Raw genomic sequence first — 14,716 nt, forward strand, 5'->3', positions numbered from 1 at the left:
CACACACACACACACAGGCACAGAATGACGTAGGCTCAGGCTGCAAAACACCGTCAGATTGTTATGGGCGTTAAACAAGATATATTTCCACTTCAGTAAAAGTTGTTTTAACTGTGTTTTCTCCGACAAAATGTCTTTCACCGCACTAGTTTGGTATGTGTCAAGCAATGCATATTCATCCGCTTCTTCATGAGTGTCAAGAGCACATCAGTACCCGGATGGACTGTCATGGCCGCCGTCGCTGTGGATCCATAGAGAGGAGAGAAGGAAGGCAAATGTTTTTCCTGTGTGTTTTTTACACATTAACCTCCTTTTCATAATGTCGGACGTTGACGGGACGCCGCCTGAACTTCCATCGAGTTCCTAGTAAGAAACAACACCTTTTCTGTAACTTTAAATGTCCTCGCGTGGGTGGGGGCTTTATTTTGGTGTAAAATAACTGCTTATTAAACTCAACAGACTCGAACATTTTCGCAAAGTGTCTCACATGTTTCCCACGCATCGAGATACGAAATGCCACAGTGAAATAAAATAGGGCAGCGTACATTGTACAGTCCTTTGTTGCTGTCTGCTACAGCCTTCCATTCTCCCACTGATGCAGCGTTTCCCTCGCGTTTCCTAAACTTAAGCGACTATGGAGCAAGTCACTCGAAGAAGTGAACACACATTAATTTAGAAGCAAGATGTCAAATTTTGAGGTGGAGGCTGAGATTCACGTGTTTGTAACATGTTATAGTTGTCCCTGTGTGATGTTCCTGAGGCTGAGTGGGATTACAGTTATGAGACGAAGCAACTTTTCATCTCCAAGCTTCATTTCTATCTAAGGCATGCAGATGGTGTAGCATACCTGTCTGCACTCCAGGTGTTCCATACAGTCCTGCTCACTTTCATTACACACATCATTTCATATACCCAGTTTATTACAGAGAATAATAGTTGAGTTTTATTTGTAAGCTGTTTATAGTATTTTCAAGTAGGCTACATTAATAATAATTGTTTAAATTATCCAAAGTGTTTGTGAAGACGTTGTTAGCAGAAAGTATGTTCTTATGCTGAATGAGCTGTGGCTGATAAGTCATTAAATCATGGCAGCCATTTTTTCCTCCAACATGGCTTCCGTTGATCCAGTGTTGACAGCTGACTGATACATATGGAGTCTAGGCTATTGCAGAGCCCCTGCTGACCAACATTAATACTTTATAAGTGTACTGTTGACATGACCTGGTAATCTACACTATGTTTAAAGCAAGTCCTATTACATGTTGTTTAGCTGATATGTTATAGGATAAACCATGCCTGCTAAAACATTGTGTGTGTCATGATCTGGAATTAATGTTTGCTAGATATGGAATGTGTAAAAGTTACTGTGCTGGGTTGTAAAACATAAAAACAACATTGTACACTTAATTGATCCACAAATTGTTTGTTTTTAAATAATTTTCATTATATTTCTCTGTTGATCATTTTATGAATGACTCAGTCAATATAATGTTTTGTTGTTATGCCTTTTCCAATTTCTGGGGTAGTTTTATATGATTCAGGTCATTTTAAAGCAATAACTGTAGGGAGCAGTGAGAAGTCGTATGAGATGTCCACATGATGTGACTTAAATTTAGACAGGTGGAATTAACTACAAGTTTGAAAGTAAAGGGCACTCTGCAGGTAGGGAGATCTGAGCGTACTGAACTGTTGTTGCTCCTCACCTTTGCTGGAGGCCACAGGCTCCATGCTATGTCACCTGCTACCTTCATTACATGGCCGATCTTTGACCTAACTGTAGGTTGTCTGTTGCATTGTGGGTAAACTAATATAATGTTTGCTGTAAAAAAATAATAATCATTGCCTCTGTTTCTGCGCCGAAGTGTGTGTAAGACAGTGTATACATTGTACTTGTACCTCCATAAGATTTTAAAAAGCAGCTAAACCTAACAACTGAGAAGCCTCAGCTGTGGAATGTTTCGTAGAAAAAAAATATTTAATTGAGTAATCTATTACTACATCAATTTGTCATGTCAGCTCCACATGTAACACTGATTGTGATCGATTGTTTAAGGTGTATAGCCTTGAATGCACATCAATCTCACTTGAAAGGGTGATCTTGTACAGGGGTTTTCTTTTTCATAATTTAAAACTTCTGTGGTTATAAATATTATAGGTGCAAAATAGGCAAAACCTAATCACAAAACAAAGAGGCAGTTATTCCTCACATTGTACATCATTCAGCAGTTCATGTCTTTTCAAAAGTAAAACAAAAACAAAACCTGATTATTTACATAATTGCAGGTAATGTTTTGAAGATGATTACTTGTAAACTATTATTGGCAGTTTCTATGACTTGTCTTCCTGTTTGTGCTCAGATTCTTCCGTCAAATGTAAAGAGGCCTGGGGTGCTTTCTTGTGAACAGACCGAAATTGTTTTGACACCACCATGCATTGTGGTTATCTTTGATCCCCAAAAGTGTTGCATGCATTTCCTCCCTCATGAAACATTTGCAAAGCGAATTTAAAATTTGAATAAAATTAATTACATGTTTCATAGTATACATCCATGTTCACTAGTTTGTATTCTTCAGTCACATTTCTTCGTTTCTTGTCTTTTTACTGCCACTTTGAGATCAGTGGAATAATGCTATACTAATGCAAGAATGTGTATAACCTCACCAACATGCACGTGTGTCTGCTCAAATTTTTTTTTTAAATCCCTGTCCCTCTCATTAAAGACTGCTCTATAAATCCAGGGGTCAGAAACTCAACAGCTACCTTTGAGTCCTGACTGCCCTTTTCCTTTTTAGTAACGTTAAGATTAAGGGAAATGTTGTATGGACATGCCATCTTCAGATAAATGTGAAAAACTTATTGGAAGGCATTGGATAAAGGTTGTTCAATTCCCCGTGAGCTATGTAGAATGTCTTGTTTTACATTCAAAGCTTCAATGTTATCAAATGAAGCTTTGAATGTCTGTTATCTTATTTTATGATGTTATTAACCTAAAAAGAGAAAAAAAAGTTGTGTGCTCTAAGATTGCTGCTAGACTGGCATTTTAATGTGCTTTTCACGCTTTGTGTGCAGAAAGCCAGACAAAAAGCACAGTGAAAAGATTGTTTTTCAGCAAAATAGATTTTGGAAACGTGTTTGGTTAGAAGCAGAATATTTGGTTGGATAGAAACATTTTTGAAAAGATAGCCTCTTTTTTTTTTTTTATAAATGTTGTCTTTTGGACTGAACAATGCTCTGGAGTTATAAGAAATGTTTGAGTAACACAAGTTTTAGGTCGCATTTACACCAGCTTTCATTAGTAAGGTTGAATCGAACCCTGGAGCGTTTAACCCCTTTATGTCTGACCAGTTGTTGAACATTAGGTGTGAGTGCGACTTTAAATAGTCTTTGCTGCCAGCACTGGAATCTTATTCTACAAATGTTATAATGCTAATATAGTATTTAAATTTTTAACCGTGCACCAGGACAGGAACATTAAACTTTTAAAATAAAATAACCTGTAATAATAATAATAATAAGAATAAATTGACAATATATTGATAATGTGTTGCTAAATCACCAAAGAAGCTTTCCTAAACATCGAAACATTTTATTTTCATACATTTGTTCCACAAATATATGTTTATTTGAATAGCACACACTGTTTATTGTGTTTTAACAGCCATTTAAAATGTGGAGTTTGAGAATGTTAAGTAAGCTTGTAATTTATGCTTCTGTCTTCCAGGCACTGACCACCCTGCAGACTGCTCTTCCTCAGACACTCATGTGTGAGTTTGTCCTAAAGGAGTACAGGTAATAATAACTGCTTATTCAATTAATTGTAACCACATTATTACCTCAGTAAATGCAGCTACATCTTCAGTGTGGGTCTAAGAATATGTAATGCATGTGTTTAATAAGTTGAGTGACCTGATGTTTTGGCACTTGTTTAGACATCATTGAGATTTACTACCCCTCTAAATGTCATGACTTTATAATAGTGGTGATATCTTGCCATGTATATAATATTAGTGTTTTTAAATATACTGTACGTCATAAAGTTCTGTCCACATGTTGATTACAATGGAAGTGTATGTAATGATGTTTCTGCTGCTCAGAGCATTGAAACATTTGAGGATTTCTTAAATACAAACATGAAATATAATCCCTGTGCAAAGCTGTTCACAATGTGTTCATTGAGTTTCCAAAAAAGAAAGGCAGTTTCTCTGAAAGGGGATGTTTCTAGTAAATGTCCTTAATTCTGTGATTAGCCAGAAGCCTCCTTCGTCTTATTGGGATGGAAATCTTAAGGAATGAATATCCAAAAGGCTGTCTGGCTAAATAACACTAGATGTAACACTTTAAAAAAAAACATTTTTGGAAACGTGGCCATATTATAATAATAATAATAATAATAATAATAATAATAATAATAATAATAATAATAATAATAACAACAATGGATATTGTGGTTCTAGGATAGGGTTTGGCAGGTTTAGATGAACTCAAATGTTAGTCTCCGCATGATGTCTATGTTGTCTACATAGTGAAACAGCACACAAAAGGAAGTGTAGGGGAAGCTAAATGGCAGAAACACCTCTAATGCACTACTGCTCACCACAAACGTAAAATATATCCTCCAAAATGATCATCTATTTTCCATTTTATTCACTTTTCATTGGCTCGTCCATGCATGTACTTGTTTCAAGATACAAACACATTTTTCTCACAACAATTGATACTGAAATTCACAAGAGTATTAAATTATATATATTAAAAAAGGTTGCTATAAATTAAGTAATAACAGATTGAAAAAGTCGTTGAAAGCTGGTTGCTTTACAGTTATAGAAAAAGTAGTCCATCCTCAGTATCCAGATTTCTTCTAGTCATTTCTTGAACGTCCACAGATAAATAACCACACATTCTATTTAATTTCATGACATTTTGAAAGACATGTGGTCCTAAAACATAATGAAAGACATTTTTTTGCTAGAAGGAAATGCAATTAATTAAAACACAGTAAATAAATAGCACTGCTGACCAAAAGGTGTATAACATGCACCTGAAAATTCTGCAAAGGCACATCATGTTAATAGGCCAAATAAAGCCAAGAACATGGCAATAGAATAGTTGCTGTGCTGCAGGAGGAAGGTAGCAAAAAAAAAGTTGGTCTCTTTGTCTATATGAGGGATACCAGGAGATCCGATGAGTACCAAGTTGAAGGAAAAATGCAGAAAACGTGTTACTCATTTTTCTAGGTAGCGTAAATTCTCACGTGTCATTGAGGCCAGATACTAATGGTGTCCAATTGTGGCAGGGACGATAGAAAATAAAGCGTTAATGCACATTACTCTGGACCAGTCCTGAGAAGCCACTCACAAAGATCCACTGTGTTGAATGGTACGTTATGTTCAATAGTAATGGAGGGACACTCATCACAATACAGCAGGACAGAGAGGCGCTCACCTCACTGAATTTCCTTTCACATAAAACGCTCCAACAGCTGAGGCTGTGACGCTGTCCACATAGACCCCAATGGGATTGCATCTACTCATCGTCCGTGCACTTCACTGTAACAGTAATGATTTACTGGAGCTGCAGTTTAGCATCATGTGCCATAATGGCCTTTGTCGGAGCATCTCTTCCTGCTGTGTCATGTGTTGCCTTTTGTGGGAAAGGTTGAGGAACATGTCAAATATTCCTCTGGAAAACATGACGTACCCTCAGTGCAATGTTCTTTTTAAAAGCTCTGCACGCAGCGATCTAGCCCCCTAACGCTATCTGCATTATTGGTTTAAAGAACTACAAACAGGCCAAAGCAATGTTTCCCTACAGCAGAAGGATACTGTGTGGAGCCTCCCTGATACATTTAGACATTATTCCAGCTCATTGTTTCACTCTTTGCAGTTTATCTTTAGCTGCATGATGCCATTGTATTTTACAGTGCAACAAAAACCTGTAACAGTTGTCGGGTCATGAACTGAACGAACGGCATGCTGGGCCTTGTAGTACATTTTCAGTTTCCTTATAATGTGTCACTTTCAGCAGAAACAGCTACAGCTAAAGGCAATAATAGCTATGAGGTATGTGAAGGCCAATAAGCTGTCAAATGTAATATCATGAGAAGCTTGAGACTTTACAAATGCACATGTGGCCTCAAAATGTTGCCTTTCTCATTGAGATTTGTGCACTGTAATGGAGAGCTTAGCATGGGAGCAAAGAACAGGTCTGTGAAAAAATAATTTGCATGCAAGCAGGCAGGAGAGACTTAGTCTTCAGGTTGGCGGCATTTGTTTCTCGGAGCTTTCAGTGAACAGGCAGTCTGAGCCAAGCAGCGTGTGTCACTTCCGCCTACACTGACAACGCTGGTATGCGCACTAGAGATTCTGTTTTGACTACATGTCTTTCAATATCTATATCTTTGCTTTTTCTGTGAGCTGAAGATAATCATTCTGAGGGTCATTCATGGGGGCAGTGTGTCAATATGCAATGTTATAACAAAAGACATATTATTATTGGCAATAGCTAAATTGATTGATTGTTCCATAGTTCAGTATTTTTACAGTTTAGTACTTGTACTTTTAGAACCTACTTCATTAACAGCTGTACAAATCTTTCAAAAATGTTTGATTCTGAGGTTTTGAGGGTTGGCCAGTAAGGGTTTTAACTAACAAAGTTATGACATGTGAATGTTAATGGTAAGCAGTAATGTTAAAGTAAAAAAAACAAACCGAGGCCTACTGATTTAAACATGTCTTGGGCCCTTTTAATCATTTGTAAGTTATTCACAGTTTATTTTTCAACACCTGCTGAAAGTGAAATGCTATTTAGTTGGTAATTGTTGACTGTAAATGTGTGCACTGTAGGATATCTAACTGTGCTAATGAAAATACATTTGTGTGCTTCTTTTCCAGATATCTGTAGATTTACAACTATGGAAGAAGACCTCACAATACTGACTGATTCTGTGAAAAACTGCAACACAACAGGAGATGAAAAAGAAAAGGTGAAGGACTTTGTGTTCAAGCATTTCAGAGAAGTGGCAGATGGGTCACTCTTCAATAATGCAGAGGATTCTTCCGTTAAGGAACATGGAAGTTCTACTAAGAAAGAGAAACAAAGTCTCAAAAAGGCCCATTGTAAAACTCAGCAAGGTGCGGTCTTCTCTGGAAAGATTCTGAGCTTCGGATGCTCTGTGTGTAAAGATGATTCCACATATAGCCCCAATGATCTCCTTAAACATTTCCGAGCGGCCCATAAAGGAACCCTTCCTACGTACCCTTGTGACCTGTGTGCTTTTTCCACACACGAGTTCCCTGCTCTTCAACGCCATCGGATTGAGCACAGGAATACTCTGGTTACATGTGAACTCTGCAACAACGATGTTCAGTACTCTTTGCTTTTGCTTACCAGACACTACATCATGTGCCACAGTCTAAACGGACAGTTTAACTGCGACTGGTGTGAGTTTACAACTGTGGATGCAGGTACATTCGTCCAGCACATCCACCATCATAATGAGAGTCCTTGGAAGTGTTCAAAATGCAGACATATCAGCCTGAACGAAGAGGCTCACCAGAAGCATAATAAAGCTCACTCGTCTACATTCCCCTTCACTTGTCAGATCTGTGGATATGGTGCATCAAGAAGCGAGCATCTTAAACATCACACAGCAGCTGTTCACAAAGACCATGCTGAGAGACGGAATGTATGGACAGCTTTGGAAGACAGCGGCACTTCAGCAAATTCATCTGCGAGCTTGAAACATTTGTTAAGAAAGAGTGGTGAATCACAAGAGTCTCAGAGAATATCAAAACTAAACTGTCTTTTTGGAAGTCTACAAAACCAAAACGGCAGGCTAATCAAACCGGAGATATCTTTTGAGGAGACCAACCACTTTGTGGATGCAAAAAAGGAAAAAAATGTGATTCATAATAAAGAGCAGTCGATGTCCGAGATGTTACAGGAATGTGACAACTCTCCAAGCTCTGAGGCTGCAAATCTCGCCAATTCCAATGGACTGACTGTTCTGATGGTTAAGAATAAAATCTCTCTTCCCCCCAACTGTACTACCAAAGTGATGGGATTCAAGATGGTTGATGGCAAAAAGCATTTAGTTCTCAAAGTAATACCAACAGCAAAGCAAGATTTGTCCATCCAGAACCACTCTCTGGTTGAAGATGTTGGCTCAGCACCAAATCCTGAGTCGGACAAAAGTAGAGTCTCTAATGAGAATGGAGAATGCTCTAATAGCAAGAACTTAACATCACATTGTTTAGCTCTTTCACCAAGAAGTGGGTCTTCTGAACAGATGGATCAGGACGACATTATGGCAGTTAAAGTAAAGATTGAGGAGGAAGAAACCTCTGTTTGCAACATTGATTCCACACCCCCTAGAGCCGACGGAGAGGAGCAAACTAACCCTTTAACTAGTTGTTCTTCGACTTGTGCAGATACGTTATACCCAATGACAGATGAGTTCGATCATGCAGGCAAACAGAATCACGTAAGTCAGATAACCTGCTCAGAGAGAAGCAAGTTTGATAATAATTCAGTCTCTACAACATTGAAACCTGATGCAACCTACCATAGTAGTCCTCAAATCAGTAATACATCACCAATATGCGCTAGGAAGATCACTACTTTATCTTCACCTTTAAAAGTTGCTCAGGAAATATCTTCTTTAAAACAAGTTTCCAAAGAAACTATTGAGAATTGTGGGGCTGCAGATGAGTTATTAATGACTGATTCAGAAGCAGATAAACTCAATGACGACCAAGAGAAAAACTCTTCCTTTAACGTGGTAGAAAATAATGAGCAATATTGTACTCCAGAGAAAACTGATAGAGTTAAAACTCAGATTAAACATAACAACAGCAAGCAAAATGTTATGAATAATTGGACTGATCCAGCAAGTCAATCAGAGTCAGCCCAACCCAGTTCAGGAAGCTGCAAAGAAAGTGCCATAGGTTCAGAAAATTCAAACACTCAACACTCCCCAAACCAAGAAGTATTTACATTTCACAATTATTCCAAGGAAACATTTGGCACTCCACCAAAATCTACCCGAAACTTTGAGGATATTTCGGAACATTCAGCAGACAAAGAAAATATGTGTGAAACATCACAGTTTAGATTGACATTGGCCGAGTCTCCAGAACCAGAGGAGGACTTAGAGGTGCGAGATTGTGACAGTGATGAGGGCACAGGTAGTGTTGAGGATCCGTCCACTGAGGGAGAAAATCCTGATTCAGTGTTCCAGGACTTTAATATTATCAAAATAGAGGAGGAGAGCATTCCTATATCTGACAATCAGTCAGAAACAAAGAGTAGTTCAACTGGCATGGGCAACTTTGTGGAGGAACATTCAGATGCAATAATTTCTCAACAACTAAATAAGGAAAGAGTTGGATCCTCTTGTAATGATTCTCTAAAACAAACAAAAACAGCTCTTCGAATTCTTCAGGTGCCAGAGGGTAAGCAGTCAGTGCTCCTGAGAACTACTGAGAATCAATTTGCCATGCCCGTCCAAGTCAAGGCAACTCCAGGTTTCAAACTGATAACAAATTCTGCAAGCCCTCAGATCAACGTATCTTATATGAAGCCAGGGTTTGAAAACGGCAGGAGGGTAGGTGCATCAGCACCAAAGGCAGGAGCTTCTGAAAAAGGGACAGCACTTCTCTCTGCTGTTCAACCAGGTGTTGGCACCACCTCAAATCACTACCTTATCAACAGCCAAGGGGTAAAGGGCCCTGTACTCTTTTCAAGCACACCACATACTTCACCTACAGACAAAACAGCAAAGACACAGCCAACTTGCTACCTGGTACAGAGGTCTGTTCCATTTGGTCAGACCCCCAGTGCGTCTGGCCTCAAACTGTCCAGTACACAACTCCCACTGAACTCAAGGCCCGTTCTGGCCATGCCTGTGAGCGCTAAAGATAAAGCCAGCACTTTGCAAATGGGGCGCCAGGCATTCTTGCTCCGCTACATTTCTCCACCCAAATCAGGCTTACGGTTGAATAACCAAGAGACAAAGACCGGGACACAGTGCAGCCAAACCAGTGAAAGTGCTGGAAACAAAGTCATATATAAAATTGTCAGTCCTACAGGAAGCCTTCTCACAAGTGGTGCTCCCACCTCAAGCAATCAACCTTTGTTTTTGGCCACCAGACCCCAGACCCAGTGTTTTCTGGTGTCCTCAAACAAAACAAATGCAAATTCCTCCAATGGAGTAAAAAAATTAATCCCAGTACACAATACAGCACAGATAGATGTCAATGAATCATGTGTCTCCCCCTCTCGGATGAATGTAAAGCTTCAACTGTGTGACGCGGAGAAACCTGTCCTAGCCCCAAGGCCAATTCGGCCCCCAAGCCAAAGGAAAAGGCGCAGGAAAACATTGTTCGACGAGCTACCAGCTACAGTTCATAAAGCTAGAAGACTCTCGAATAAAGGACTGCCTGAGAAAGAGACTACTGTGTTATGGAAGCCTATAGCCAAAGACGTAGAAAGGACACTGAGGCTTGCCCCTTTCAGTTCTCTCCAGCAGATCAAATGCCCTCGTAGATTCCAACCTGTTGTGGTGCTCAATCATCCAGATGCTGACATTCCTGAGGTGGCCAATATTATGAAGGTGGTTAACAGGAACAAAGGTGCTGTCACTAAGGTCTCTCTGTCTCAGAAGACAATCCAAGCGATATCTGAGCAAGGAACTCTAAGGAAGAGTTCCTCGACCAAAGGTGCATCGTCTCATAGCGACGATACAAGACCCCGGCCAGTTCTGAGTTCTGTCAGAGAGCGGTTCCTCCTGAAAATGAAGTTGAGGAAAAAGAGCAAAAAGAAGTATGAGGTAGTTGACCCTCGACCATGTTGTAGACAAGAGTCTGTTGTGTTTGACTGCTGGTTTTGTGGTCGGCTCTTTAACAGACAAGAAGATTGGATTGGCCACGGCCAGCGACACCTCATGGAGGCAACTAGAGACTGGAATAAACTGTTCTGAAAATGTCCAATCACCCCTGAGTGGAATTATGTTCTCTTTTTCTGAGGTGAAACAAATGGTTCAAGTTGTATATTTTTAATGACCTTCCACACTATTTTTGTTGAATTTTTTTGTTTCTGTAAATACATACTCTGAAGTAAATCATAGTTTATCTTTTAATAGGTGCATTTTCTAGTAAATGATGTACTGTAAGCACGATTTATATCATGCATGCACAGGTCACATTGAACTGTGAAAATGGTACACTGTAATTGGGAGTTGTGGTAAGATCACTGGTTCGATGAAAGGGGACAGGAGTATTCACAGCTGGATTGAATTGCTCAGGTGATTTCATATTAATCTGTTTTGTTTTTTATGCTCATACATTTAAGTAAGCTGATGCCTAGTTTAAGGGACTGTAGTATCTTCTTTGCTTAACTTTAAAGCTTGTAGAAAAACACCTTTGTTAAATGCTTGTCATGGAAGAATGTTCTGGTCCAATTTATTACATTTTGTATGATGTTTTATTCAAAAGGATTTCATTTTTACTCTATTCTGTCGTCAGGGGTAGTTTACTGTTTCCTTGTGTCAACCTGTAGCAAATGCTTGTCATAACTAGAGCAGAGATTTTCCTGAGTAATCTTTTAAGTCTGCCGTCAGGGTTGGTTTAATAAAATACCTTTGCAGAGCCATAGTTAAACTATTTTCAGTCCAAAACCCACAGATACTAAGTTTATTATCACATCAAACGAGTTAAAGGAGCAAATCATTTTAGTTGAAAAGCCAGATTCATGCAATTTATAGCATCTTTGTTTGGAAAGCTGACTGACTGAACGTTAACGAACATTTTTCTGTTGTTTGACTAATTGCTTCACCTGTTGGTCAAACATATTACGTTTGAATTCTTAATTTAAAGCCGGTGTTAAAACAATGGCTTAGTAATAATGATATAACAAATCTCCAATGCTTTTTGTTGCATTATTTATTTTGTTTAAAATACGGTTAATCAACCACAACACTTCATGGAAGTCTGTTACCACACCTGTATAGGCCTCAATAAAGTCAAACAGGTTTCTGAGGATCAGATCAGATGGTGGTATTAAGGTGTGATGGGATTGCTGGATTTCCCCAGAAATCACAACAGTTTTTACTTTACCGGAAAAGATTAGGGTGTGTACAAAATGTGAAATGGCTTGCACGCTATTGAGCCCCCAGAAACCTCAAAATAAAGACACAAAAAAATGACTTTTCATACATGTTTTGAAAACTCCATTTGGTTCAGTGAAACACATTTCTTGTTTGTATCAAATACTTTGAGAACAGATTTTTTCAATTGAATTTATTTCTTTGATAAAGAGTGCCGATTCAACAGACATTTCAAACATTTTTCACATTTCCTGGTTTTTGCATTCTGTTGGAAAACATGCACTACTACCCCTCTTTAGTTAGAACTGAATTCAAAGTTACTGTCACATTTGTTTTAAAACTGTAATAAGTTCTGCTTCAGTAGGAGCCCTGGACTCTGCATTGACTCAGCTGTTCTTGCATTAATACTGTTTACTAGCATCATCAAGGCCAATATCTGTGGAATTCATGTTGTATTCCATTTAATATGCAAGTGATTGAACAATGTAAGCCATACTGATGTTTTGATACGTTCACAATGCTTGTCAGGAGACGTCTAAATCACTGAAGCTCTGACCTCAGCAGGCCCTGCATTTGACCAGCATTTACTAAATGTTCCTCTTTAACCTCGCTTCAATCAACACACATTTATTCCCCATTAGGTCCAATCCCTGAAATCATTTCCTGAACACTCTTACACATGTAACATGGTTAGTATCTACATTCCACTCATATTTGTGACTGACTAATGGAACCAAACAAGCATAGATGGGGAGTTCTCCTTTGTAAGTTAAACATTCTGGAAAATATGTTTACTTAGTGAGATGAAAAGATTGACATGTCTGTGCGAGCTGGAGTTAGCTTAGTTAGCCTAGCTTAGAATAACGACGAGAAGAAGGGGTATAGCATAGCCCTGTCCAAAGTCTGAAATACTCCTACCAACAACCCTTTTAGATGCTGTTCATTAAGTCTGTTTTACGGGGAGTTGGGACTATTTCTTATCGAACACCAGTGTATCCCTCCACCCAATACTTCTGTGAAGTGTCCCTGGCTGCAGCGTGTGTTTTTAGATATGCTAAGTACAGACACTTGAACACAGTGATTGAAGTTCCATCTGTTCATTTTCTAAAGACACTAGCATCATTCAACATTGTTTTTCAAGTTGTCCCGTATCCCTACATATTCATTTGGCTGATATTTCTTTCTTCAAACTGGTTAGGATTTTAAAGTATTGCTAACAGATCCAAATATTAATACATTAAGTCAATGCATAAATGTACGTTAATTCCAAATTCAAACAATAACGTATTTACTTTTTTATTTTGTAATTTACACCCAATACAGTTTGAGATGATCACAGCCAAATGGATGCTAACACCAAATAACACTGGCTTTTATTTCAGTTTGTTTCAGAGTTTCATGTTTCTGATGGAAGTGCTCACAGTCTTATCTGCTTCTGCTTCACCGCTCTCAGGCCAAAGAACAGTTTGGTGGTATCTTAACATTTATAAAATGTGTTTCGACAGGATTTCTAACATGATTCTGATCTGTGACAACTACAAACCACTCATTATATGGGATACACTACTACATCAGCTTGTTTTGTCCGTTGTATGAGCCTACATTGAATTGATATTTGAAATTTGTCTCGAGTTTGTACATAAACACAACTTCATCATGAACAGTACACTGCTTATGTCCACATCTGTCCCCAGTCTTTCCTCATGCAAAGTGCCTCGAATGTCCTTTAGCAGGTTGACAATGTGTACTGTATTCTTTTGTTCAACTTAGTGGTTCACTCTCCTTTTAATAAATGTACATACCTTATGGATCTATTGTGGTGGGCTGTTTATTGTCATCAGGAATAATGAAGTAGCCTGTCCCGCTGAGAAGGTCCACATGAGGGCAGCACCAGGCAAAACGTAGCAGGATGTCCCATCTGACTCAGCTGAATAATCTCATGTGGGCCTACATCCCAACAGAAGCAGAACACATGAAGCCTTTATTTAAACTACATTTGTAGTGAGACATTCGTATAAGTAGAATACTTGAAAGAACTGTCCATGGAGCGCACAGATGCTGTACATTTGGTTTATACGCAAACCATTTATAACAGCACACATAACTTAATATCTCATAACAATTAAAAACAAAAGTCCTCTGATGTTACGAATTCCCTCCACAGAAACATTAGCGTGGATTTATCATTTCTGACCAAGGTCAGACATTTGATGTAAACTCCTCAAAAAAGCTTTTAATATGTAAACTCATTGACCAGTCTAGGTCTAGTCATAGTATACGGATTGAGCTGTGGGTACTGTATATAAAAACTTTTATCCTTAGGGAAATAAAAAAATATGTTTGACCTTGGAGGTCTTTCAAACTGTGCCTTTGGAAAGCAACGTTTAATCAAACTGCACCCTGAGATTCCCCTGAGATTCAATCATCATTGCATTGTTCTATATAGTATATTTCTTTTGTTACTTGTTGAGTTTGTGAACATGCAAACAGAGCATCAGGTAACTTATACAAAGATACAATGATCTCTAACTAAAGGCTTCATAACCGATAAAATGACTCGCTGAAACTCCTGCTCACTCCTTCTGAATGAGGACAAATAGAAAGTGTGAATAG

At 38.6% G+C, this 14,716-nt stretch overlaps 1 protein-coding gene across 1 annotated transcript; it reads left to right on the forward strand.

Annotated features, from left to right (window-relative positions):
- Positions 1–24: 24 nt before the first annotated feature.
- On the forward strand, positions 25–13,913 carry si:ch211-214e3.5 (zinc finger protein 518A). Its single transcript, XM_063893254.1, has 3 exons — positions 25–366; positions 3,722–3,789; positions 6,891–13,913. The coding sequence occupies exon 3, from the start codon at positions 6,911–6,913 to the stop codon at positions 10,976–10,978; it is 4,068 nt and encodes a 1,355-aa protein (XP_063749324.1). The 5' UTR covers positions 25–366; positions 3,722–3,789; positions 6,891–6,910; the 3' UTR covers positions 10,979–13,913.
- The last annotated feature ends 803 nt before the right edge of the window (positions 13,914–14,716 follow it).

Source organism: Eleginops maclovinus, chromosome 10, assembly GCF_036324505.1.
Source record: "Eleginops maclovinus isolate JMC-PN-2008 ecotype Puerto Natales chromosome 10, JC_Emac_rtc_rv5, whole genome shotgun sequence".
Lineage (NCBI taxonomy): Eukaryota > Metazoa > Chordata > Actinopteri > Perciformes > Eleginopidae > Eleginops > Eleginops maclovinus.